General features: G+C 39.4%; 2 protein-coding genes across 3 annotated transcripts in view; both read left to right on the top strand.

The window, feature by feature from the left end:
* ANO5 (anoctamin 5) overlaps positions 1 to 3,750 on the top strand; it is a 52,140-nt gene extending 48,390 nt beyond the window's left edge. For both annotated transcript variants that reach the window (XM_027662202.1, XM_027662200.1), the window contains 3 exons: positions 660 to 841; positions 1,873 to 1,978; positions 2,787 to 3,750. In XM_027662202.1, the coding sequence (XP_027518003.1) occupies positions 660 to 841; positions 1,873 to 1,978; positions 2,787 to 3,008 (510 nt within the window). In that variant the 3' untranslated portion in view covers positions 3,009 to 3,750. The remainder of the gene's footprint in view (positions 1 to 659; positions 842 to 1,872; positions 1,979 to 2,786) is intronic.
* Positions 3,751 to 23,370: 19,620 nt separating this feature from the next.
* Positions 23,371 to 25,688, top strand: part of SLC17A6 (solute carrier family 17 member 6) — a 29,324-nt gene continuing 27,006 nt past the window's right edge. Inside the window, exon 1 of the mRNA XM_027662203.1 lies at positions 23,371 to 23,656. Coding sequence (XP_027518004.1) covers positions 23,571 to 23,656 — 86 coding nt within the window. The 5' untranslated portion in view covers positions 23,371 to 23,570. The remainder of the gene's footprint in view (positions 23,657 to 25,688) is intronic.

Below are 25,688 nucleotides of genomic sequence, written 5' to 3'. Positions count from 1 at the left end.
GGTTTGACTTCTTGTGTGGACAACAGGCAGCTCCCAATCCACGTTTCCTTGGACCACGATCTTTCATTCAGTTGTCTGTGTTTTCCAGCCTTTTGGAATGGCATAGGCCAGTCAGAGGCTTAGTCTGATGAACCACACTGATTGCCCAGAGGGGACTATAGGGGACGGGAAAGGTGGATGAATTCTGTGGGTCAGATGTGTTTTTGTCCTTGTCACTATGATTTTTGTCCTTGTGACTGTGAGGCCTGTTCTGTGGGAATTCTGCTCATTCGGGTGCTTCTGGATGCCCCTGTGGGAGCAGTGGCTCCTCTTCATAAATTGGAAACTAAATGCTATGCCAGTATTTCATCTAAAGCATACCGTAAAGAGACTGCTGAGCAAAAAAAAATGCCTCTTTCTAGAGTGTTTTAGGCAACAAATCCACTTGCAGGTATTGCCTAAGTAGCAAGACACCTCAGCCCTTTCAGTCTCTCAAGTTTTGAGGCAAAATGTGCTGAGGCTGCACTCAGCATCTGTTACTAAGTGCCCTAATTGTGCTTCTTACCCTTCCTTAAAATATTCAGGGTAATACCAGGGTGACAGAACTACAACCCCTTTATGAATCTGCTCACAAATTTTTTGTGCCACTTTCTTAATTTCTCTTCCCAATTTCTTTCCAGGCTTTTATTGTTGCATTCACTTCAGATATGATTCCTCGTCTAGTTTACTACTATGCTTATTATGAAGATGAAGACTCACCTATGTCTGGATACATAAACAATAGTCTGTCAGTGTTTCTAATCTCAGATTTTCCTGACAGAAACAAACCTAAAGAGAATCCAGAAAACTTTGTCATCTGCAGGTTGGTGATATTTTATCACTTTGTTTAGAATACAGCATAAAAAAATCAGTGCAAATCTAAGTAGTCCATTAGAAATTAAATTATGTCATTCCGATCATTCTAAAGTATGAGTGGTAATATTTAGGCTATTAACAAGGTAATGCTTGAGGTGGTAAGAGCTCAAGCCAGTAACAAAAATCATGTCAAAAAAAATCACTGCTGGGGGTCTCACTGCTAATATGCTTTCTGCTTTTTTTTTTTGTTTACTTAATTAAACTGTTGATTTTTGAGTGATGAAGGAGATTTATGTCCCTAAGGTATCAAACTTCAGCCTATATTTTCAAAGGTTTCCAGGCTGCATCAGTGGACAAGGAAGCAGCATAAAGGAGATCTTTAGATTCCAAAGCTGAAAACGAGATATGGTCTTTTAAGTCAATCCTTATTTTGCTCAATACCACCAATGATCAGACCTGTCCTGCTTTCATTTTAAAAACAGTCCCTTCTCGCTACGAGAAGCACTGGAGATTCTAGAATAATCATGAAAGAACTTTGGAGAAATCCATGGTAAAAGAAAAATATTGACTTGGTGAAAAAAAATCTCCACCTGAAAAACCCCAAACCAACCACCTCAGCACTTTCAGAAGCAGCTACATTTGTGTGATAGTGAGCACTTACTCGGGACTGTCCTTCCATGAAACCCTACGTCTGTCCAGTCCACAGCCTGTCACAGTTATACATGTCCATTACCATGTGATACATCCCATCACTCTGTCCTGTTTTATTTGATCATTGTCTGAAAAACAAGTAACCCATGTACCGGGTCTCACATGTCCTCATCTCTGCTCTGTTGCTGCGAATGTGAGGGTGTTTAGGCAAACAAAAGATAGAAACAAATCGAGAGGCAACCTTTTTCTGCAAAAGGAAACAGACCATTTAAAACAAGACAAGGTTCCTTAAGTGACAGCTGTATTTGCTTGTAAGTGTCACTAAGCTTGTAGTCTGTCCCAGGCTGACTGTGACATTTCACCTTTGCATGTCTGTCATTCCAACAGGTACAGAGACTATCGATATCCTCCAGATCATGAGAGGAAATACTTACACAGTATGCAGTTCTGGCACATTCTTGCTGCAAAACTGGCCTTTATAATTATCATGGAGGTATGTTGCCTGCAAAATTTTCTTCTGAAATTCGTACCTTATAGATTCTTTAGATAGTTAATAATGTTACAGAAAATAGGATTACTGGGAGTATGAAATAATTTCTTCTCTGAGTAATACCAAGTACTCATGTCCTAAATGATTACTATTATTGGACCTTTCAACTTCAGCAAGTTAACCTCAGATTAGGAGCAGTAAAACACCTGAGGAGACTGCTAATGTTGATCAAAATCACCAGCAAAATAAAAAAGATCTTCATGCAGGTGGAAGAGATATGAACCACCAGGACTAGCACTTGTCTCACTTTCACAAAGTATTTTGCAGTGATGTATATTGGCTAAAAATAGCTAAATCAATAGTTTGGGTAACTGGCACTTCAGTGTTAAGCCACTGTTGAGCAAGTTATGAAGGGAAAAGGGAGTAGTTAAAGTACTCTTCTCACCCCTTTTCCTGCTGTGCTTTATCAGCTCTCAGTAGCTGAGTGTTATCAGCACGGCTGTGTGAGCTGTCTAACAAACCACACAGGGGACTTAGAAAGCCATGGTTGAGATTCAGACCCTGACACTTCCCTCTTGGGTTTGCTAAGTCATTAATGGTTGGGAATGAAAATTTCTGCATAAAAGGATGTATTTTAATCTTCATGCACATTTTATATACACATTAGCTTGGTATTATGTAGTGTTCCGGGACAGCTGAATGAAATGTATTCTCTTTGTGAAGAGAAAGTGACCTTTTTGGTGTTAGATAAAACAAAAGGTGTTTCATTTGGTAGCCAGTTCTTACTTCTTTTTTTTTGTTTGTTTTTTAGCATGTTGTATTCATCGTCAAATTCTTTGTAGCGTGGATGATTCCTGATGTCCCTGCAGATGTGAAAGCCAAGATAAAACGTGAAAAGTATTTAACACAAAAAATCCTACATGAGTATGAACTTGAAAAACTGAAGGAGAGACTGTGTCAAGGTGATAAACGAGCCACAGAGAAAGAGTTCATTGCCACAGAAGGGAGAATGGAGTTATCCAGAGCAATGTAGCCATGAAACCAACTGTTTGGGATTTAGCTCATTTTAGCTTTTTTTGTCTGTGGTTTGCTCAGTATGCATCATGTTGAAAGCTGTAGGAGAGTTCAATCCTTCACTTTCAGTCCAAAGACTTTAGACTTTTCTTTAAAAGTTTTACTGAGCTTTCAAGGTTTAGGAAAATCAACTGTTTTGACTTCAGCACTGGTTTTTTTTTACCCGTGACTTTGACTAATAACTGTAATCTTGTAATCCTAGAATTTGGACTCCTGGTATAGGGACTGTTACCCTCAAAGGGCTCACAGGGTATGATAAGGTCATTACCACCAAGCCCTCCCCCTGTTGCTAACTGCAAAGTTCCAGGCTATATCCCAACTGAATGAAAGGGATATCATAGAGGACTGCTCTGTGGAAAATGCTGAAAATTACTATTTTGTTATGTGATCCTTTAAATAGGAGAACACTCCTGATACAAGGGTTAGGATTTGGGGCTTTTTTTTTTTATATCCACTATGTCTTATGAAACATTGGTTTGCAGCTTTGAACTTCTATATATTTTGTAGAAGGAATTGATTTTTGAAAGTTATATTGGCTTAATTCCACTTGGAATTATTTATAGGCACAGAATTCAGTTAATACGTACTAGTGAAGTAAACAAAAAGCCATAATTTATTTTTATAAAGATATAATTTGCCAAAGAGTTTACTCTTTAAATGTCGATATTGTGGAATCATCTAATTGCAGTGGCTTTTGAAAATATGTGTCCAGTTTGGAGAAGTACAGTTATTTTATTTCTCAGTCTCAAAAACTGCCATTTTTGGAAGATCACGTTTGACAGTTTTGGCCAAAGCTGCTCCTTTATTTATTTATTTGTTTGGATTCTCTGTGAATGCCAGCAAAGGGCTAAAGCTGTGTGTCTGTACTCGGTGCCTTTACTGTGGAGTGTGACTGCACAGGGCAGTGGGCTGGGAGCTGGGCCACCACACTAATTGATCTGGCTGGATGGTTTGTTCTTGGACTTTCATCCAAAGGATTTTAAGCAGGCTGGATAATCTGTGCTTATGCTGTTATTGTCCTTATACATAGGAGCTTGGGGTTTTGAGGTTCTTCTTTTCTTTTTTTTTTTTTTTTTTTTTTTTTTTGTGTGTGTGGTTTTTTTTGTTTGTTTTGGGTTTTTTTTAATCTTTAAGAAGGGTATTTTTTTCTGTTTTGTTATGGGGCTTTTCTACAAAGTTACTGAATTTATAAATGTATAATAACTACTTGTGCAAAGTAGCTTCCAGCTGTTTATGAATGTGCCCTCATTTTCTAATTTGAAGCATTTTAGGCATTTTTATGATTTTGCTGTATATTTAAAACATATCAACGCTTCCATGCTTAGTGCCTTGTTTCTTTGCATCTGGCAAAAGGTGTGAAAATTATCTCTGTTGGGCAGTGCCTATTTCCAAAGGGTGCTTTGCAGGCCCTTGTGAACCTGCACAGAGCTGTTCAGTGTTAGCCAAACCACACCTGCCTTGGCACACTCCTGCTTCAGTGCCACGTGAACTGTTCCAGAGAGCACTTCAGGCCTAGATGGCTTGGTTAAAGTAACACGTAGCTGAGTTCTCTCATGCTGAAGTACACAAGCTAGACAAGATAAGAAAATTTTACTCCATTTGCACTTTGAAAGTTATACTTCCTTGCAAGTATACACACAAAAAATTGAGGTTTGTATTCCACATCAGCCAAATACTGTACTGTTTACTACTACCACAGCTTAAGGTATGTTGTTTTAGCAAACCTTGGAGTTCTTGGTGAGTAACCTTAATGTTGTAACAGTTTTAAATCAATGTCCTGAGTGGAGCTGTTAAAGGTTTAACATTAAGTGCCTACCTCGAGCAAACATCCCATGGTTTGGCTGCCAGTCAAGGAGATGATGCAGATGTACATTTCCCATTCCTGTAAGTTATTCACCTTCGTTCTCTAAGTTTGCTTGAGCAATCAAGCATGTTGGCAATTCATGTTCATCATGAACTGACCCATGTTCTTGAATATTCAGACATCTTTGTAGTGGATTTATTAGAGGAATGCATGTGTAAATAAATTAGCTCTGCTGCTTAGTGTGTAAGCCAAAGAAGAGTATCATTCGCCGTCATTACATATCCAACACCACGATTTGCACAAGGAAAGCACTGTGCTGCTTCCTGCACGTATACTGTTAATTAAACTGCTTAATTTAGATGTCATGGTTTTGCTGCTGTTAGCAATGCAAACAGTTGCTTCAAACAGAAAGGTGATGAGATGCTAAAGGATATTTCTATGCAAAACGTACAATCTGATTGAAGCTGCAAACAGATCTGGAAATTCAGCATTAGATGCACTGTTTCTGCTTATGGAACATTAGTTTCTTCAGGTAATAAAGTGTCCTAGTATACTACACTTGAAAAGATGTCAGCAAAATAGGTGTGTTGTGAATGAACAATGCTATTTAAAAGCAAGATGGAGGAAAGCAAGGAAATACCTTTGGGACACAGCATTGATTTGCAGAAGCCCTGCATGCAGACCCTGAATCTGAATTATGTTTTGACTCCTACTCCATGCTTCTTTCAAACTTATCTTTTTCAGACCACTTGCTATGTAAAACAATACAAACAGATGTTTTGCATATGTTGTATCATATTATAGAAAGTGGACAAAATCTGGGATCAGCTTATTTAAAAAGAAATATATATATATATATCTTAAAAATATGTCATGATGCTTCATGGTATTACTTTTTCGTATACAGAAACTATTGAAAAGAGAATTCATTGTCATATTAAGAGCTAACATCACATAACAAAAAAAGCCTTTACATAATACTTTGCCTTTACCTGTCATTAAGCAGTATTCTAACTAAAGATATCAGTATGGTTAGGTTTATAATGGTTCACGTACATTTGATGAAGCTCTTGAAAAAGTGACAAAAGTAAGAAAAATGGCCTGGTCAGTTTGGAGATGTGCTGATTCTTACTATTGGAATATTTCATTTTGATGTGTTTCGATACCTAAAAGTGTTCTTTAACCAAAATAAAGAGAGTTCTGTGTTGGAACTACTGTAATTTAAGCAACAATAGATTGCCGCATTAGAATTAGTTAGAAACCCAAAAATTGCCTTCCAGGTGTAATACAATCAGGGATTTCTTTTTTTTTTTTCAATTAAAATTTAGGGGTTTTTACCTGGGAAAGATTTAGTGTGGTATGTTCTAAGCAAAGGACTGCAAAAGAAGAGTGCTACTATGAGACACTATACTGTTTTTTTATAGAAAATGTTCTTACTATGGTTTTACTTTTTTATGCAATACTGTCAGTTTGAGGCAACAGAATGGAGTGAAAATAGATGGACTTCTAACTGTACTGCTGACTTTTTACATGTACTGCTTGTTTGACTTGTACTGTCGTGTAATCTGAGTGGCATTTTTGTCTGCTAAGTATGTTGCTGATATATATGATACACTAATGTTGGAATAAATTTTTTAAACATTGCATTCAGCTAACATTTAATATGCACATTTAATAAGATTTAAATCTGGCCAATAAAGCTGTGTCTATTTTTAATGTGCTGTCAACTTGTTTGTGCAAAGTCCATGAATTCTGAGTGGAGCTGAAGTATCAAAAGTCAAAATGCCTATAGAGCCTCTTGGAGAAGTGTATTTATACAGATTCCTGCAGCTCATGTATGGCACATTAATACAGATCCATTTTCAGCCAGACTCCTTTTGCCTGCACTCTCTGAGCACAGCTTTTATTCTTGCAGTGCCAGGACCTGAGGTGACTTCTCAAGTTCTCAGTCCCACATGCAGTTTTCACACGCAGCACAATGGTTCACATACATGCACTTTAAATAGCCTTGAACACATACACTGGAAGACATGGCAGAGCTGAAGCTTTCCCAAGCAACTGGTAAAGTCTTACTATACATATATTCCTTAAAACTCATTTCTGGCACCAGTGAAGGGCTTTGGATTAAACCACAGGGAATCGGGGTTGAAGTTTATGAGCTGCTCTCAACAGATGGTTTTATCCCTCTCCTGTTGTACCACAGTATCAGAACTCTGGGAACAGGGTCACCTGCCACACTTGGTGGGTCATTTCCTTTGTAACCTTGAAATTATTAAAATTAATAGACATGCAAGAGCAGTAATCAAATTAAAGAAAGGTATGAGATTAATAAAAGAATCTTCTCTAATAAAAAGGAAGGAGGGGGGAAATGCCAAAATAAGCAGGGTTTTATGTATTATGATGTGCTTGTTACTGAGGTGAGATAAGGTACTTAATTAGCTATCAAAAGGAAAACTAGAGCATTAAAATGGAGAAGAAAGTGGTAGCAAAGGAAAGAGAAAGGCGGGGGGAGAAAGGATGAAGGAAAGTGCTGTTGCTGTGCAGGATATAGGGGATATTTATGTATTATGTTGGGAGTTCTCAGGTGCATTCAAGCTTTGTTCTTTGGAGGTTAAACCTTGCCACCACTGAGGCCTGTAGTAAATGGGTAATTTAAGGTTTAATAGGGGGTAGAGTATCATCCAAAACCCATTATATTTTATTAAAAAAGTGTAGCATGGTAGCTTGTGAGACAGCCACAAATTCTAGAACATACCTGGCTCTCCCCATGATTGGAAATTGTAGCTACCCATCAATAATTCCTACATTTATCTTGTGCAGTAAATAAGAAACGCGCCAAAATTCACTGGTTGTACTTTTTGAAGCAGAAAAATGGGTAACGCATCTAATTCATCCACCCAGATTAAAAGGATCTTTCTAAAAATAGGACCATGTTTATTCTGTGCAAAAAATGGTGGGGAGCACTGAAATAGAAGGCATTTTTTCAGCATTTGCGTCTGAAATGGTGTAAAACACATTGTCTTACAGGAGCGGAAAAATATGTAGCCCACTCACTAGTGGATCAGTGGGAAAGAACAGCAAGATGTGGAAGAAACAGTATCCCGGCATCTGAAGTCTGCAATTTGTTTGAGATGTGTAGGATCTGAAATAAATAAAATCTTGCCCTGAAATCATCGTCTTAAATGTTTAGGGCACACTGCTGAGAGACACAAGGGGGGGTCGGGGGTTCCCTGACATCTGGTGTGGCAAAGAGATTGTACCAAGAGAGGGCAAAGGGAGCCTTCACAAAGGACTTATTTAAAAGTCCTCCCTTCCCTAAATAGAAAGAGGTAAAGGGGAAAAAAAGGATGATCATTACCATATGAAGGATAACAAAATGATTTCCAGAATACCTGATTTGCTGTGTAAGCTCATTAAGCCACAGCTATTATTTCTTGCTTTCTTCCTTGCTAGGGGTGGTCACAACAACCCTTGGCTTGGCTTCCTTAAAAAGGAATAGCTAAATTAAATCTCGATCTGCTTTTAAACAATCAGTTGTCTCCACACAACACTTACATCATTCAGATGCAACTGAGGAGGGCTTTTTTTTTTTTTTAATGTAAGTATTTGTACCAAGAAATCTGCCAGGAGATGAGTAGGATGTGAAATTCAGCAGCCATATCAATTTTTGGAAGGTGCATATGCACATTCCCCTGCAATAATTAGTGACTATGCTTTCTCAGTCAGAAATGAGTCAGTCTGAAACATTTAGTGAGGATAGGATTCTTCTGAGTTATTTTTTCAACTGCTCAACAAACCAGTGCTGTTGGCTTCTCAGAAACGTTTCTGTTTAAATTATGGACTGACCTACCATTGTCCTTGGGTGTTCTAAGCATCCAACATTATTCAGCATTTCAGGTTTGGTACTGAAAGATGCAGAGGCCACAGGAACTGCTTCTGTCATCAAGAGACATTAAATAAACGAGCCTTATTGTTGTGTTATCCCTTCCATAACCACGGTAGGTTTGAAACACTTGATATTGTGAGTCTGTCTGGCCCACACCATCCTCAGCAATGAAAAGCTGAAAAGGCAGAAAAGCTTTGGCTCAGATGGCCCCTAGTTCCTTGGCTTTTACTTATTTTTCTCAGCTGGTGTTTAGTGCAATGTAGTAGGAATAGTGCTGGAATGTTCCAGCACTGCATGCTCGATGGCTCTTTTCATAGGTTTTTCAAAGAGGAATAAAAATACTCTGGACGGAAGGTTTTAGCAGGGAAAACTGATAGGAAGGCTGGGTTCCCTGCCATGTTACCTCATCACAACAGACAGTTTTGCTGTCAGATTCTCTTGTATAAACATTTCTGCTGACATTAGCCCATTACTAGAGAGTCAACAAATGCTAATGCTACAGGTAAGCCTGTTCTCTGGTTGTGGCATCTATATATTATTCTTCAAATAAAATTCTGGCTCCATCTGCACTGATGGAAATTGTTCTATTATTTTCAAATGTGGCCAAGATTTGTAACAAAGATGCAGCTAAAAAACCCAAACAGCTGAAATAGTTGGGCCAAGAGATTTCTATACAGCTTACCACATAATGACAATCTGTTAATTTTCGGGTGTCATGCTGCTCTAAGCAAGCTGCTAGTGCATTGCAATCAGGAAGGATTCCCCGTTTCCCCCTTTCACATAGGATTGCCTCTGTGTCAGTGACAGCTTTTTAGCTTCCCCAGAAGCAGCACAGAAGACAGTGTGGAAGGAACAACAAGATCCCATGTGTTTTATGGTAAGCAATAAGTGTCTCAGTGCTTTTCCTTTGTATTTTTGTTGCTGTGCATTTATGTGGAAATAACACGTGATTCTGTGTCTGCAACTGGCCCATCACAATGACTCGTGTTTTTATTAAAAGATGCCACAATATACCAAGTCACCACATCCCAACAAGCCATTAAACTTTTTCATCAGCTGGGATTGGTTAAATCTTGATGAACTAGTTAATGGAGGTCACTGCTGTGGTTAGAAATGAGGAAGGTGATATGGGGAGAGGAAATCAAAGCAAGAAAAGACCCTGCTTCATAGTTTTGCTTAAATTCAAGTACATGCTGAACATGTGGAGGGAACTGAATATAGGAAGGAATTACGAAGTCCTTATTAATGACTTTATTTTCAAAAGGAGGAAGGTGAATAAACAGAGGGTAAGGGCTCATGAACTGGAGAAAACAGAGAAACTGAGGCACCAGAGGGGCTCAAAGCTAGACCATGCAGAGGAACTGTTAGTATTTAGATGTGTAAAAGAAGCCTTTAAATGTAAGTTCTAGTCTGTCCAAAAGTCTCCCCTGCCTAGGAGAGGGGAGCCAATTTTATTAGCAGTTAATATGGGAACTGAAATGGGGCAACTGAGTGGTTGATTCTGTGGTGAAGGAAAAAGCAGAATTTTCTTTGCTTTTGCAAACCTGGAAGAAGTTAACTGCAAAAAAATCCTCTGGAGTGTTTGCTTCACTTTCAGTGCTGGATGAACTCTGCTTCCCAGAGTAACCAGATACTTCCCTGTGCACAGAGCTGCCCCCCCTCCTGTGCACACACTGCTCACCCCTGATTGATGTGCACCTGTCCTTGCAGGGACCAAACTCATTCCTGGGCACAAACACAGCCACAGGAGCAAGGCTTTTCCACAGAGCTTAGGTGTCTGATGAGGATGGAGCAAATGCTGAGCAAGGGAACTTCAGTTTCTGTTGTGCTGAAAAGAAATATTTCCTGTAAAGCTAAATCGGCAAGTTTCTTCATTCTGCAATAAACACCAATAATGTGGTGCACATTTGGCACAGAAATGCACAAAATTCACAGTCATTCTGAAACATTAAAATTAAACTTGTAACCTGTAAAAGGGTTGATATTATTTAGCATAAGAAGATGAAGTGATATCAGATCATTGCCTTTGAAGGGCAAGTTCCTTGTCGCCCTTTAAAGCATGCTGGAAGAGCAGCCTGGCCTGGAGGTGTTTTGATAGGGTAGCCCAGAGCAGTAGGTAGGGATTTCTCAGCTGATTATAATACCTTTGATCAGACCTCAGTGATTTGTCAGTAAAATGTCAAACACCAAAAAAAATGAAGACAGTCCCACCACGAATCTCTTGTCAGAGCTGGCAATGATGGTACAAGCAGTCACAAGATGTTCACATTAACTGTAAGGCAGAGAGGAGACATCTGTCACATAAAGTGCTTCGTGGCTCTAAATTTGGATGGCAAATAGTGCCAGATTTTGGTGGAAATGCAGACACCATCTCGGACACTGTTCACAGAACTCTCCTTCCAGGGACTTTTCCTTATCCCATCTGTGGGGCTGACTGAATATTTCTGTTATCTAGATTTTTTTCTTCCAGGGGAAATGCTGGACTCAGGGGAGGATTTTCCGTTGCAGCCTGGTCTGAGCTGAAACCTTCCTTTTCTGATTGCCATTTGAACCAGCTGCACTGTATCTTTTGAGATGTTTTTCACAAGATAATCAGGACAGTTCACCACGTTTCCTGCTACAGTAACATCTGTTTTGTCACATGTCACAGTGTGGATCACTATCTGGTCCTGAGGCACCCAGTGACATCTTTGAGGCTGTTAGACAGAGATCAGTCATGATCCACCTCCCCATATGGACAATGATTACCCTGACCAGTCCTTTCCAACCCAAACCACTCCATGATCCTACAAAATCAATAGCAAGGACACATCAGCTTCCCAAGATGGGATTATACCATACATGTGGGAAATATGCTGACACCCATGCTTATATTCTGGACCACTAATTTGGGCAGCTACAGGGATCACATAAAACGTCTTCAGAACTGCAAGAGCCAACCTCCAACCCTGAATATTCTCTTCTTTCAAACGAAGCAAAGTGGGCAATGAACAGAGCTGGCAGAAAAACTAAAACCTTGACAGAAGTTATGCTTTCAATTTTGGTTTTTAGATTGATCTCTGTCAGGATTAATTTGTTTCTTTCTTTTATTGCTTTAACGTGCACAATTAAAAATGTCAGTGAAAGAAGTTAGCACATTTTCACCCACCATTTTTGCAAATGAAATGATTCCCTTAATTTCATTTCCTGATAATTAACAAATTTTTCCACTGTAGGATTTATCATTAAAACCAAAATTCTACGTGGAAAAATTTCAAACTGAAAAACCTTTAAATTATACAAAAATTTCCAAATGGTTTATTAAGTATGTTTGGGGAATATTTTAAGATACCAAGAATGGGAGTTTTCACTATTTTTTGTTACCATCAAAGGCAAAAAGTTTTCTACTTCTTGTAGTTCTCAATTTTCCATCTGGTTCTGCAAGTTTGAGTTACCAGTTCGCACACTCAAGTTGCATTTCAGATGCTTGCGTGTGCGAGTTGTGTGACCATGACATCAGACAGATTATATATTATTAGGGCCCTATTCATGTTAGCTGGAGAACTAATCTCAGACTAGTTCACAAATAGATTCCTGAGAAGTATCTGGTATTTGAATACAAGAAGAAAAAGTTCTTGCACATGCTCAGTTTGCACAGTCTTTCCTCCTGATACACAGACAACAAAACTTCTGAACCTGATTTCTCTTGGAGCAGCTGCTAGCAAAAAAATGAAGTTACACTTTGGTCGAGTACTTATTAAGGGGTTTAGAATTGGGCCCAAATGTTTAGCAACATTATCAAATGTTTAGAATTAATTTAATTTTGAAGATTATGTTTTGCTCTTTATGTCTCCCTAACCTTTTGTGAAATAACAAGGATCAAAACCAGAAAAATCATGGAGAAGAAGGTGATACAGCTGTTCTGTACACCTGCCATCCCAATTCTGCTGATAAAAGGACATTCCTTCAAATGCTTGGAACCACTATATCTGTAAACTGCTTGTTTTCCTACTGCAGGGAAATGGGTTGGTGAGGAGTATTTTGGAAAACAGGGAATATAAATGTGAAACAGAAACTGCCTTCAGCCCCTCCCCAAAGACCTAGTTAGTGTCTGCTCTCAGGCTGATAACCTGCCTGTGGTATGGGAAAGGAATTCCAGAACATGAATAGTTGTGAGATTTTCTGAAAAAAATGCTGACACTCATGAGAATGTTCTGTTGTATTTAAATCATATTCCTTGAGATTGGGTTTGAGGAGAGAAACTTGGGCTGATTTTTATACTATCTGACCACCTCTGTGCCTCACATGGATTTAAGAGAGAATCTTGCTCTCTCTTTCCCCCATTGGTCATATTTTTCCATCTCCTTCAGGCTGTAGGACTAGTCACCCATCCTTTCAGTGAAGAAGAATTAATGAGGATCATTTTGAAATCTATTGGAAGTGTTGGTGAGTATAGGGCAGCTTTTGAAAGACAAGATTTATGCAGCCTTTTGGAGAACACTACTAAATGTACAAGACAGGAGTGAAGGAAAGATGCCCACGTAGATTGGGAAAGCCTGTGCTGGGCTCAGCCCTGAGGTGTGATGTTAACCAGCTGTGAAAGGTGATTTATGGTGTGCCCCGATGATGGAGCACACACCAATCAGAGAGTGATTAATATTCTTGTCATAAATGGAAAGAAATGGGCAGCCTGCCAGGGAAATTTGTCTGTGAAAGCAGAAGAACAATTCAATGCACCAGGAGTGACTCAGTAATATGAGACTGATTGAACACATGGAGTCGGTGGAGATTTTTATTAAAGATAAGATCCCTCCAGGGAAAGGTGTTTCCATAAGCCAGGGAGGCCCCATAGTAAAGAAGAATTTGGATGTGAAGAAGACATGACTGACAGAATGGCTTTCCAGCCACTCAGTTTGGGAACTTGTACTTTTTTCAGAGCTTTGATTATTATATGATTATTCCTAACAGAAAGTCAAAAAACCATGAACCCCGTTGTTCTAAAGGCACCAAATTTAGCCTTTTTAATGCTTCTGATGTGTTCAGTCCTTTAGAAGGCAGAAGATACCCAAAATAAAAAAAAAAGGTATATATGACATCATGGTAGGTATGAATGGATTGACAGTCTCAGACCAATTACTGGACACATTAAAACAAAACAAAACAAAAGTAGGGACAACTAGTACCTTCCTTATTAAATTAAATTTCAATCTACGATGGTAAGGAGAAAAAAAGGATCTGCATAAAAAAACCCCATTCAGATCATTGTAAGAAAATTCAGGTCCTTTTTTATGGGAATAGGCCCAGCGATTTCATTGGAATGACATACAAAGAAAGACCTACAGTGTGGAACTGTAGGAAAATATTAGGTGAGAGAGAACTAGAAAACAAACAACTAAATTTAACAAGTTATGTGTTGCAGACAATAATTACCTTGCTGCAGTCCCCAGAGCTCAGGACATCTGGCAAAGAGCAACAGAAGCATGCTTGTAGCCTCCCTTTTCTTACATATTTACACATATCTCAGTCTTTAATCTTTGCTTGGCTTTAGCATAATGGATATTTTTCATGGACAAAGCAGGCTTAATAGCTAAGAAATGCCTGTTTCTCAACAGGGCTTCAGAACAAACAGTAAGACGATTTTTGAGAAAGCAGCATCACTTCTGAAAGGAGAATACAGAGGATGTGAAATGTGTATGGAATGATTCTCAGCTGCTAAAATGTCATGTGCACATTAAAATTAGTTCCATACAGAAGGGTAAATCCTGAATTCCTTTCTTGATGTTCTGCAGAGATTTGCCTCTTGCTGAGTTAGGCAGGAATACAGCCCAAGTAGAGACTTTGGCATTTGCCTCTTTCTTCCTTTCAGCTGTTATTTTTCTGATAGATTGAGAAATTTCTTTAGCAGTAAAACAGAATAAATAGCATTGTCTTACAAGAGCTTTCTATCTACACCTTAGTATTTGGCTTTGGCAAACAGAGTGGGATTCCTAGATCATATACCACAGCATGCAGAGACAGCACTGATGGTAATACTGATCACTTCTCACAGCACACAGAGACAGCACTAATAGTAATACTGATCACTTTTCCAGCTCTGGACAAAAAAATCCAGGTAAAACTGCCCATAAAACATCACCCTTTGAGTATAAAAAGGAAACAGCCAGCAAATCTTTACCACAAGAGGAGCCAGAAAGTTACTCAACTACAGAATGAGTTGTAATCATCAGACATAATCCATAAAAGTCCATGGTGAAGGTGTCAACTATTATGATGAGGGCTGTTGGAAAGAAAACTAAAAGACAGAAAAGGTTGTACTGGCTTTCATGACGAAAATGCCAATTTAAGAAATGGACAAGGAAACCCTGAGCCTGGTAAGGGCAGAAGGTCCAGCGTAAGTCTTTTGAACTCTTTGAACTTCCAAGTCTTGCAAAGAGACCACCAATTATGTAATTAAAATTCACCTCCCCCCACAAGAGAAACCCTGGAATAGCTAAAGACTTCAGAACTGGCCACACAGAGACTGAGTCGGGCACTGACTCAGTTTGACCCAGGTGGAACGGAGTAAGCCAGATACATTCCTGACAAGCTACACTACATGGCACTGTATCATCTCATGGCAATACACAATGCATCTGGAGCCACAGCTTCCTCTAGTGGAACCAATTAGTTGATCCACCAGATCTGTGATGATTTATTTATAACAAACCATAAGAAAAAATAGATATAAAATATTTACACGTAAGCACCAGATTCTAAAATGAAATGCGTGCGAAGCCTAAGCTCAAAGGATGCTCCCTGTGGAACAGAAAAGGGATCCGAATCAATAACTTGATATTTTTATTTGCATTTAGAGATCACAGGTATTTTTAAATGGACAGGTTGAGTTGAGTGCTTTGGCCTGAAGTGATCTATCTATGTGATACCCTGATCTTCCCCCCTCCCCTGTGGAACAGAGCACAATCACCATCGAGATCATTAGCAGTGCCCTAAATTAAAGCAGATTCTGCTGTCATCTTAAATTATGTGCTGCTCCATTTTTTCCAGGGGAGAAGGAACATCTAATGTATTCCACAAATCAACAAGAATAGCATTTCTGTCTTTTGATTCCCTCAAAACCTTTTACAGTCTTTGGTTTTCCTTTGCATCTTGTGGTAAGAACAAGAATACTTTTCTACCTTCAAATCCGTGGACATGTTCTCCAAAGAAGGTATCTAGCACTTCTTCAGCATTTATAAAAGAAGCAAGACCTTTGTGGTTGATAAAAGGCAGAGAAATTGTTTCTCAAAAGATACAGTAGTATTAAAGATAACTTCTTCAATTAATGAAACCAACAACATCTAACACTGATTGTTTCAGTGTTTTCTAACAAAATGAGACTTATGTTTCTTTTTGTGTGTGTGTTCATTTCCCTTTACAATCACTTTTGAACCCATTTTGGTCCAATTTGATGGAAACCTAAATTTTCTGGAGTTACGAGTTCCCTAAAATTTTCAGAAAAATAGTTTACCAGTTTTGTAAAGGAAAATAAAAGAGGTACAATAAGGGAGAAGGAAAAAAGAGATGACAGGAACTAAGGATGCTGACAGGAAAGCATAAGACAACATGCAAGGGAGGACTTGATTTCTCATGGATCCTGACCAGGTGTAAGGAGAGGGTAGTAGAAAACTAGGGTTGCTGAGGTCAGGAAGCCTCGGAGAGTCAGATGCATTCATTAACAGCTGGACTCAATCACCTTGGAGGTCTTTTCCAACCTTAATGATTCTATCATTCTATATCTATATCATCTATATCTGATCCTCACAGAACAAGTAATATTTGATTTTATATTATAAATAGAATTCTGGGAGTATTTTGATTGAAATACTTGTCTTTTGAGGACATACCAGCATTGCTAGCTTGGATTAGTGTCACCTGATGCAGATACAAATGTATGACATAAGAAACCTGCCCAGATTCCTTAGTTTCTTATTTTGGATCCACACTGGAGACAATGTTATTAGGCTAATTCCAAGGAAATTTAAGATATTAAATGGATTACATTTAATCTTGAATTCACATGATGCTTGTCAGTTTGTCAAGAAATGAAACCATGGACTATGGGATGCATGGGAGCCCTCCCCAGTGCAAATAAGGTTCTTCCTTGGGAAAGCACAAGAATCACGTTCTACAGACTCCACTAATCCCAAACATCAACTAAACACAGGCTTTCTCCTTGTTTACTTTTGCCTACAGATATACTCATTGTCTCCATATCCTCCTACATAGAAAAGCTATGGTACAGCACTTGAAAATGCACAAGTATCCTTAGATCACTGGAACCTGTCCTGGCAGAGTAGTGCTGAAGGCACAGTGTCTCAGGTCTTTGTATCACTAGCAAATTATACTTTGTGGAGGTAGATTCTAATTAGAGTTTTATGTGTATTTTTCTCCTTAGAGAAACCACTTGACATGTAATAGAATCTACATGCAGCATTTAATGTATTTTGTGTTAATTTGGTCTATTGAAAAGTCAACATTTGTCCTAATGGTGGATAATTCTCCCTCTTTCATAATAAAAACCTGAGGCATATTAAAAGTGAGTGACGAATTTAGGCTGTAATGCAACCCCAGACCAGACACCATGGTCCAAGAGCCCACATCACCAATTCAGATGTCAATTTGCTGTTGTGCTAAGAAAAACTATTTTCCAAATATCTGTTATGAGTTGCATTGTGTTGTTTCTCCCCCTGATCAAATGACATATCTGATATTACATTTGGTCCCTCTTTAAGTGTTCTCCTAGCAAAGGAATGCCTGCAATAGATTTCAGCCCTCTTCAAATCAGTGCAACTTGTGATCTGAATCAACAGAAATTCCTCCCCGAATGTCTCTTAATACATTTCAAAATAATGCTAAGAGACAAGTCAACAGAAAAGAAATGACCACTGCAGCTTCATAAAATCAGCTTCCAATTTTCTAATTCCAGCAATAAAAAGGCACCACAGCACAGTCTTCAATTTCTATGTTTCTCACAAGGTTTCTCACACAGTGAAAAGAGACCTGACTGTCACTAAGACCAAACCACCTCTTGTGTGAAAGCCTTTTCTAAGATGTTAAACAATCCAGTGATGGACATCCTGGAATAATAAAGTAATGACAGATTAATAATATAGAAAAGATCATTAATCATTTATAAAAGATAGGATAATGTGCTGCAGCCACAAATCCTTGGCTAAATTTCGTTATGGGCAATTGCGTCCCACTCACCAAGTGTTGCATGGCTGTCCTGGGTACTGAGAGAATTGTCACTGTGTCACAGCCCCAGAGGTAGGTGCATTTCTGCCTGTGTAATGTGACAGATGGCTTCAAGTCCTCTGGGACACTTTGCATGTAACTCGTGGAGCAGTACTGGAATTCAAAGGAACAGATGTTCCTGTAATATCTGGGAAGAATATAAGCATCTCCATTTACTTCTAAGATAAATGTATTCAAGGCTGTTAAATTTCCCCAGAGATATTAAAAAAAATAAATTAATATCATTACTTCCATGATTTAAAAGGCATTTGCCATTGGGTGGATTTTTACTATTTGGTTTGTGGTTTTATTTAATCTATCTGCTAATATTAAAAACAAACTAGGTTTTAGACAGGAAGGGGAGGATGGAAGAAATAAATAAATCTTTCTGTAACATAACAGGAACATTTCCAGCCGTGGAGTAGTCCTATACAGTAACTGCAAATCATCTAGTGATTTGGGCTGTTTTCACAGTGAAATCCGCAATATGAATAGAACATAAAAATTAACTGCAATTCTAGTGCTTTAGTGGCTTTCACCACTAGAGGGCTGAAGGAACGGCTTCAACGGGAGCTGGATTATCTGAAAATTAGTCATTGACATCAGAGTCAATAATAAGAATTTACATGCTTAAAAAGAAGATATTCCTTAATACAAAAAAAGGTGCAGTTTTCAAATAATTCTGTGCTGCTTTGTTTGGTTTGGTTTTGTTTTTTAAATTACTCTTATTACCCTCTCGAAAAGCAATAGCAACTTGCAAATACTGGAGTCTGTAGCAAGTCTTCAGAGTATTCCATCATACATGTTAGTGGATAGATCCCTGAGCAAATTACCTCCAGTTCAGCTTAAAACTAGAAATCACCCTGAAAAATGAGTGTGCAACCTCTGTACTCATCCACATTTCATTCCTTGTGCTTATGAGGCTGTTGGCAAAGCAACGCAATAACATTCTAGCAACTGAATAAGGGCATCTGGAAGAGTAGCCCAGTTCACAAGCTCTAAGCTGCCGTATATCCCACTTAGCTGGTTGAGAGGGATCATTTGAATGTGTATGTCCTGCCCTGAGAGATGCATTCTTCAGTTGGAGCATGTTCTCTTGGGGACACAAAAGAAGAAGGATGAACAGGTTTTGTGTTGTTGTAGAGACACAGAGCCAAGATCTGATCCAACAGTTCAACTTCTGCCATGTTTGTTTTATAACATATAAATTACCGATCTGGGCCACGATTCAGGAAATTAAAATAGCACTCAAGATGTGTCACAGGTCATGAGGAAGCAGCAAGAAATTGTGTGAACATCTAGCATTGCAGCACATTACAGCTATTCCCTTCACCACCAGTGTGGAATAACACTTCTCAACTGGACATAACAACAAACTGGGCACACAACCTGTCTGGAGATATGTGCACAGAAAAAAGCAAGGCCAGTTAACAAAACACGTTTGGACACTGCTGGACAGACCTTCAAAAGGCAAAATAATCTATAAAATACTGTCAACCCAGCCTCATGTAGTTTTAACTGGGACTGAAGAATCTTTACAGGTTGGTGTGCAGAATTTGGCGTAGACAGATCTTTGACGTGTCTACACACGGACACTACATCTAAATCCTTAAATTGATGGATTGTGTGATTTTTCAGGAGACTTGTTGAGTTGTTGCTGTGAATCATCACGACTCTGGAGAATACATCAAAAGCCAACCTAAGCTTTTCAGGAAGTGATCCTTGCAAACTCTCAGGGAAAATGGGGAAGCTCCTGGTTTAAAACAATCTGTTTGTCACATATTTCTGCCTCTTAAGTCAAGGTATGGCACAAGGGTTTATTTCAATAATTTTTATTATTTTTCAATAGTTTACTAAAAAAAAGAGTTTACAAAGCCATTGCTTCTTCCAGACAACCTTCTTCCTGGTGGCTTGGCAAGGACGATCATTATTTTGGAATTACTGTGTGATTTTGCACTTTCATAGTCCCAAAAAAGGTAAAAAATTTGTTTTTAAGGTGACACCAAATTACTCTGGATTTAATGGACAGCTACTATAAATAGGAGTGAGAATTAGATCACAGTTTTTGTGGCATATTTATGCTATCCTCAGTCCCAAAAGACTCTGCATTACAGACATGCATTTCATGGCATAACTAAGATTTTAAGCACATATATTTCTTTTTATGAAGATGATTAAGAGCATTAAGAGCAGTATTTTGTCACCTTTGAGTAGAGAGGGATAACAAAATGTCTTACATTTTATATGTATGATTATATGAGTTTAAAGTTACATATGATTATTTTTCAAAATGGATCACAAAATACATATTCATTTATAAGTTCTGAATGTGTGACACTTGGGAAGGAGAAAATCCATTTTGCAGTCTATCAGCAGCAAAGATAAGATCAAAAAAGGAATTTAAATAATTTGTATTTTTAAACCACTGCTATGTATCATAGCAAAAATTTTAGACTGAGGTGTAGTTTTCTTCAGAAAGACTAAAACTTAGAGAAAAAGAAAATTATATTGGTGTATTGACTCTGTAGTCCTTTAAAAAAATGATAGTATATTTAGGCACTATTCTGAGGGTAATTGTGGAAGATTTTGAGGTTAGATATTTAGCAATAATAAAAAAATGACCTAAGAACCACATCTGTAATTCTTCATCTCTGAAAGAGATTACTAGTTGAAATATCTCAATTAGAGATTTGTAGAAAGGAACCATTTATAGAAATATAAGGGCAGGTACGGACTCAATCCTTAAGCCTGCACATGAGCAAAAGGAAAAGAAAATCTTATGAGGTGAAGAAAATGGTATTTAATGGCAAGATTTCAGGATGAAAAGATAAGCTTTCTGCTCTGTGTGAAAAAAACCAGTCATCTGCAGCATCCTACATCACACCTACACACATCCTATATCATCCCCCAGATATTGTTAGAGCCCTTTCAGAGCTGCATTTTTACTGGGTAACTTTGGGCTGAATCTCCTCTTTCCCCCTGGTCAATACCTTTAGCAGTGATTATCTGGGCTAGAATGTTCTGCATAACTTCCTATTTCCACTGACACCAGTGAAAGAGTTCACAATGATTTCACTGAAGTTTGAATTAGGTCTTCCATGAGTGAAGTCTGTCTGTGACAGGTATTTATTATAAAAATAATTATTGATCATTTTAATTACTGTTATGTGTTGTTTTTTCTAGAAATGGCTCATTCTACCAATGTTAAGTACTTAATATATTATGTTAAGAAAGCTTACAAGACTGTACATATTTTGTAATACTAATGAGATTCGCTTTCTACTGCTCTTATTAGTGCCTCATGTGAAACCAAAACAGCTGAGCTTGATCAGGGTGTTGACTCAGTAATGTCTGGATAGAACATTTGATAGACATAAAATTTCTGTTTCAGATAGCTACAGCAGCAGCTTAGTCACTGTAGGATTTTACTGTACCAGGGTTGTTTGCTCTTTTGCATATTTTATCCATTTAAGGACTAACTAATTCTCTTATAGCAAGAGCCTACAGGAATGTCTCACCTGGACTTTCAGATCATTTTTGTATGATGTGATATGATAAATTCTTTATCTTTCACAAATCAATCACCATTTATTTCTTAAATGCCATTATTTTACTAATAATTATTGCTGCTACTTAGTGGACGTAGCATCAGTTGCTGAGCTTTCTAAAAAAGAGGCCAGAGCTCCCTGCACAGAGTGTTTAGATAAACAAGGCACCCTTGCCCTGCAGGCTTTACAGTCTCAAATTCCAGCTCAGAAAAGAGCTCAGTACCTTTCTGAAAGGCTTGAGTTACAGAATCCAATCCCATTTCATCCATCCCTGCAAAACAATATTCTGTTCCTGCTGCCTCTCAGAAAAATCTATTAATATGGGTTTCCTTTGAGCATCTGCAATGGCACACTGGAGCCATGAAACACTGGGAAGATGTGCTTATATAACTGTGCAGCTTTTCTTCTTCTGGGAAAAATCCCTTTCAGATTTGTGATGGTAGTGAAGACGTTGTAAACCACGTTCAGTGCTTACCATGATTTATAAATCAGGTCTGTGATATGATGCTAATTAGCAACATTTCAATTACCTATTGTTTTAATTATTTTTCTATTTGTAGTTCTTTTACGACTTTGAAAGGAAACATTGAAATTCTACATGGATCAGTCATTAGGGAATTTCAAGATTAAAATAGTTGGTCTTGCATGGATGTGCTTTGACGCTGTAAAGCTTCATTAACCCTCCAGCAGAGGGCAACATGTGAAAAAAATATTTATATAAATCCAAAGAGCAGTTGCTTTTAGGCTATTGCAGCTACAACACACCTTTTCATTAGGGAGTCTTACTTTGAAAATACATCATTAACATTTAGTCACCAACTGGGCAAGTGAAGGATCTCAATAATTTTAGAACCATTTGTTTAGAGCACAAGTTATAATTTTTAAGTAACACAGGAACTTCAAGATTAACAGGAAACCTAAGACAAATATAGTGGTTATGACTTAAAAAAGAACTACCACATTTTGCATCTTCAATTTGCTTCGATGTGATAAAAGGTGGAAAATTACGTTCATTGCAGTTCTGTAAATACCACAAATCAAGGCTGAGTGTCACACTGGCCTACTCAGAGGCATGACAACAGAGGGCACGAAAGAGATGGAAAACATTAAATGCTTGAGAGAAAGCGGTCTTAACATGGATTCTTAACATGACACAAAGTAAGGTGTGCGGGTAAACATGGGCATAGAGGATAAATACACCCCTGCAATAGGTGTTATCTGTTCATAAGCGCTGCAGCAGCATTGTTTGCAGCTATGCCCTGTTTCACCAGGAAGCGGGACTGGCTGCTCCGAGGCCACGTCCTTCCTCCCGCACCGGCAGCACCCGCGGGTCGGCGGCACCGCGCCGGGACGGAGCCCGAGGGCGCGGCCCCCGGGGCTGATGGGGAAGCCGCTCCGGGTGGAGGGCGAGGCCCCCCCGGGGCTGAGGGCGAGGCCCCCCCGGGCTGAGGGCGCCGCCGGTCCGTGCTGAGGGCGCGGCGCTGGCCGCGGTGCTGAAGGGCCGACCCGCCCCGGGAGCCGCCGCCGCGCCGGGGGCAGCGGCAGCGCGGACACGCCGGGGCTCCGCGCAGCCCGTGGGGTTCTGCCGGCGGCTCTCGGGACTCGGCCCCGTGTGTGCCCGCGGCGGCTCCGCGCACCCCGCCCCCGCCAGCGCAGAGCCCGCACCGCCGCCGAGCGCTCCGCAGGGTCCCCGCTCCGTCCCCTCCCAGCCGGGCATGGCTCTGCCTCCGCCCGCCACCCCCGGACCCTGCGGGGCCGGGGAGACTTTGTGACCGCTCCCGGCACCCCCGCGCTGCCTGCGGCGCGCTCCGGCTCCGCGCACACGGGCGCGCTCCCTCGCCCTCGCCCCCCCGGCTCCCCCCGCTCACACACGCGCGCACGCTTCCTCTCATTCCGCCTTCTCCCGTAGCCGCACCGATAGCCGCCGAATGAGGGAGAAAAGTTGAGGGATTAAACCAATATGAACCATCGTTGCTCGTAGCGGTGCCCTACACAGAGCAGAGCAGAATCCAGCGAGCATCCCCCGCAGGAATGGAGTCGGTAAAACAAAGGATTTTGACCCCTGGCAAGGAGGGATTGAAGAATTTTGCTGGTAAATCGCTTGGTCAACTCTACAGGTAAGACTGAGATCTCTTAAAGGACTCTACTTCCTAGAGAAAATTGGAAGCTTTTCTTAACTGCCCGCTGCTGAAGGAGGTCGAATGGTTTGGGGAGGTTAGGGTGGGAGCTGCTGAGATACCGCTGGATATAATCTGGATCCTGGAAACTAGTGCTGAAGCTGCTCAATATGGCACCCTCGTAACTTCTCTATCTGATTCGTAGATGGTGTCAGTAAATATGTAGCGAAAGATTACCCCATCTTTCTCCCACAAAAACAGGATCCCATCTTGAAATCATAATCAGGAGAGGGTAGCAACCTGTATTTTTGTTCTGTCTTAATTTTGCAATGCGGTCACAGGATCTTTCCCCCTGCACTTAACAAAGCTTAAAACAAAAACAATTCTGGTTTTGATTAATATTGTCTTTTGTGTAATTCGTCGTCAGAGGAAGATGAAGATATATAAATAATTGATATCTGAACGATTTTTTTCCTCCTGAAGCTGAAACATATAGAAGAACGTGTTTAATTATTTATCCATCTGCCTTGAGAAGCATCTGCTTGTCCTATAAGTGATACAGAATTGCAATTGCTAAACTCAGAAGCATCACTCCTGTATGTTTCTGTGTGTAAAGAACACTTCTACCGTCTTCGAGCCCTGTGCAGCCAGATAACCAAGCCCAAATTCTTGCATACCTAAGATGTGCATGCACTAAAGTTCACACAAGTGCTCCATCCAATCTAGCGACTTTAGTGACCTCCAGAACGTTTGAGAATAGTCTGCGAAATTCCAATATATTTTCAATTGTACCGTCTGCTAGAAATTACCCCGAAGTGTTGCTTTTGGTTTGTTTGTTTTAGTGTTGCCTTTTTTTTTTTTTTCCGAATTACAGTTGTAAGGTAACTGCGGATTTGTCTGCCCAGGGTAGGTCACGTAAAAGTCTTTTTTTCCATACCTATGCGGCAGTGCTGGGCACAGGCACAAGGCTGTTTCACAGCATGAGTCACAACTTCTGCTGCCATTTTAAGGAAAGGGGACATACCAATGAAGTGATAAAGACAAGATGAAGATTTCAATTTTCGCAGGAAACGTACCATTAAGAAAAGCCAAACGCAAAATCAAAGTCATCAACAACACAACGAATTTCCTGCAGTTATTGGTCATGTTTAAGTCATTTTCAATGGTCGAAAAATAATAACAATTTTTTTATAAAGGATAATCCAGAATAACCGCTGCAATGTAATTAAGGAAATAAACCTCTTTTTGTCTTTTCGTCCTAAAAGAGTCCACAACATATAAATAAAACGGGTATTTCTACTCCTTTTTATATAGTCACATGGTGAATTGAGAAACGGTGTTTGTATTTTCCAGCAAAACTCCGTTTCAATTCACACCTCTATTAACAAACGCACGTTTTGCTAATCTTTTTCAGCGCAGGGGAATTAAGTACTTCGTTTCCTATTCTTAGAATTAAAACGCTTTTCTTGTCCCTTACACATTGACTTCCAGTTCTTCCCGAAGACAAGGCATCCATTCAGGGAGAAAACACTTCTACATTATCCTTTATCCGCACGAACGAATTTTTAACATAACCCCACGGTGGTTTATTTTATTCACAACTTTAAAACATTTCTTAGTGCCGCGGTCTTTAAGCATGGAAATACTTCATCAAAAAAAAAAAAAAAAAAAAAAAAAAGAAAAAAAAAAAAAAGGGAAAATCAGGAGAATTTCAGCTGAATAGCTTTTGGAAAAAGCCCTGTATTTCCCCCAAAACACGGGTAATCTTTTGAGCCTTATTCTGCTAATTGTTACTGCCTCATCAGCCGGATGAATTAACCTGAAAGAGATGCTCCTCCGAGGAGAATTTCTGACTTGAGAAAACACTCCTAGAGCAGAGGTGAGGGCAGCGGTAGGAGAGTCCAGAGTGTTGGGAAATGGTCGCATATTTTCTTCTCAAGACGATATAATTGGTTAATTTTCCTGTCTTTAAAAAATCTCAGTGACTACAGAAGAAGATTTAGGGATTCAGCGTGGGACATTTGCTTGATAA

The sequence above is a fragment of the Corapipo altera genome, unplaced genomic scaffold (assembly GCF_003945725.1).
Source record: "Corapipo altera isolate COAL_440 unplaced genomic scaffold, ASM394572v1 RXGC01000072.1, whole genome shotgun sequence".
NCBI classification, from domain to species: Eukaryota; Metazoa; Chordata; class Aves; order Passeriformes; family Pipridae; genus Corapipo; species Corapipo altera.
Note: the sequence above shows the minus strand (reverse complement) of the source record. Positions and strands in the feature narration are given on the sequence as shown.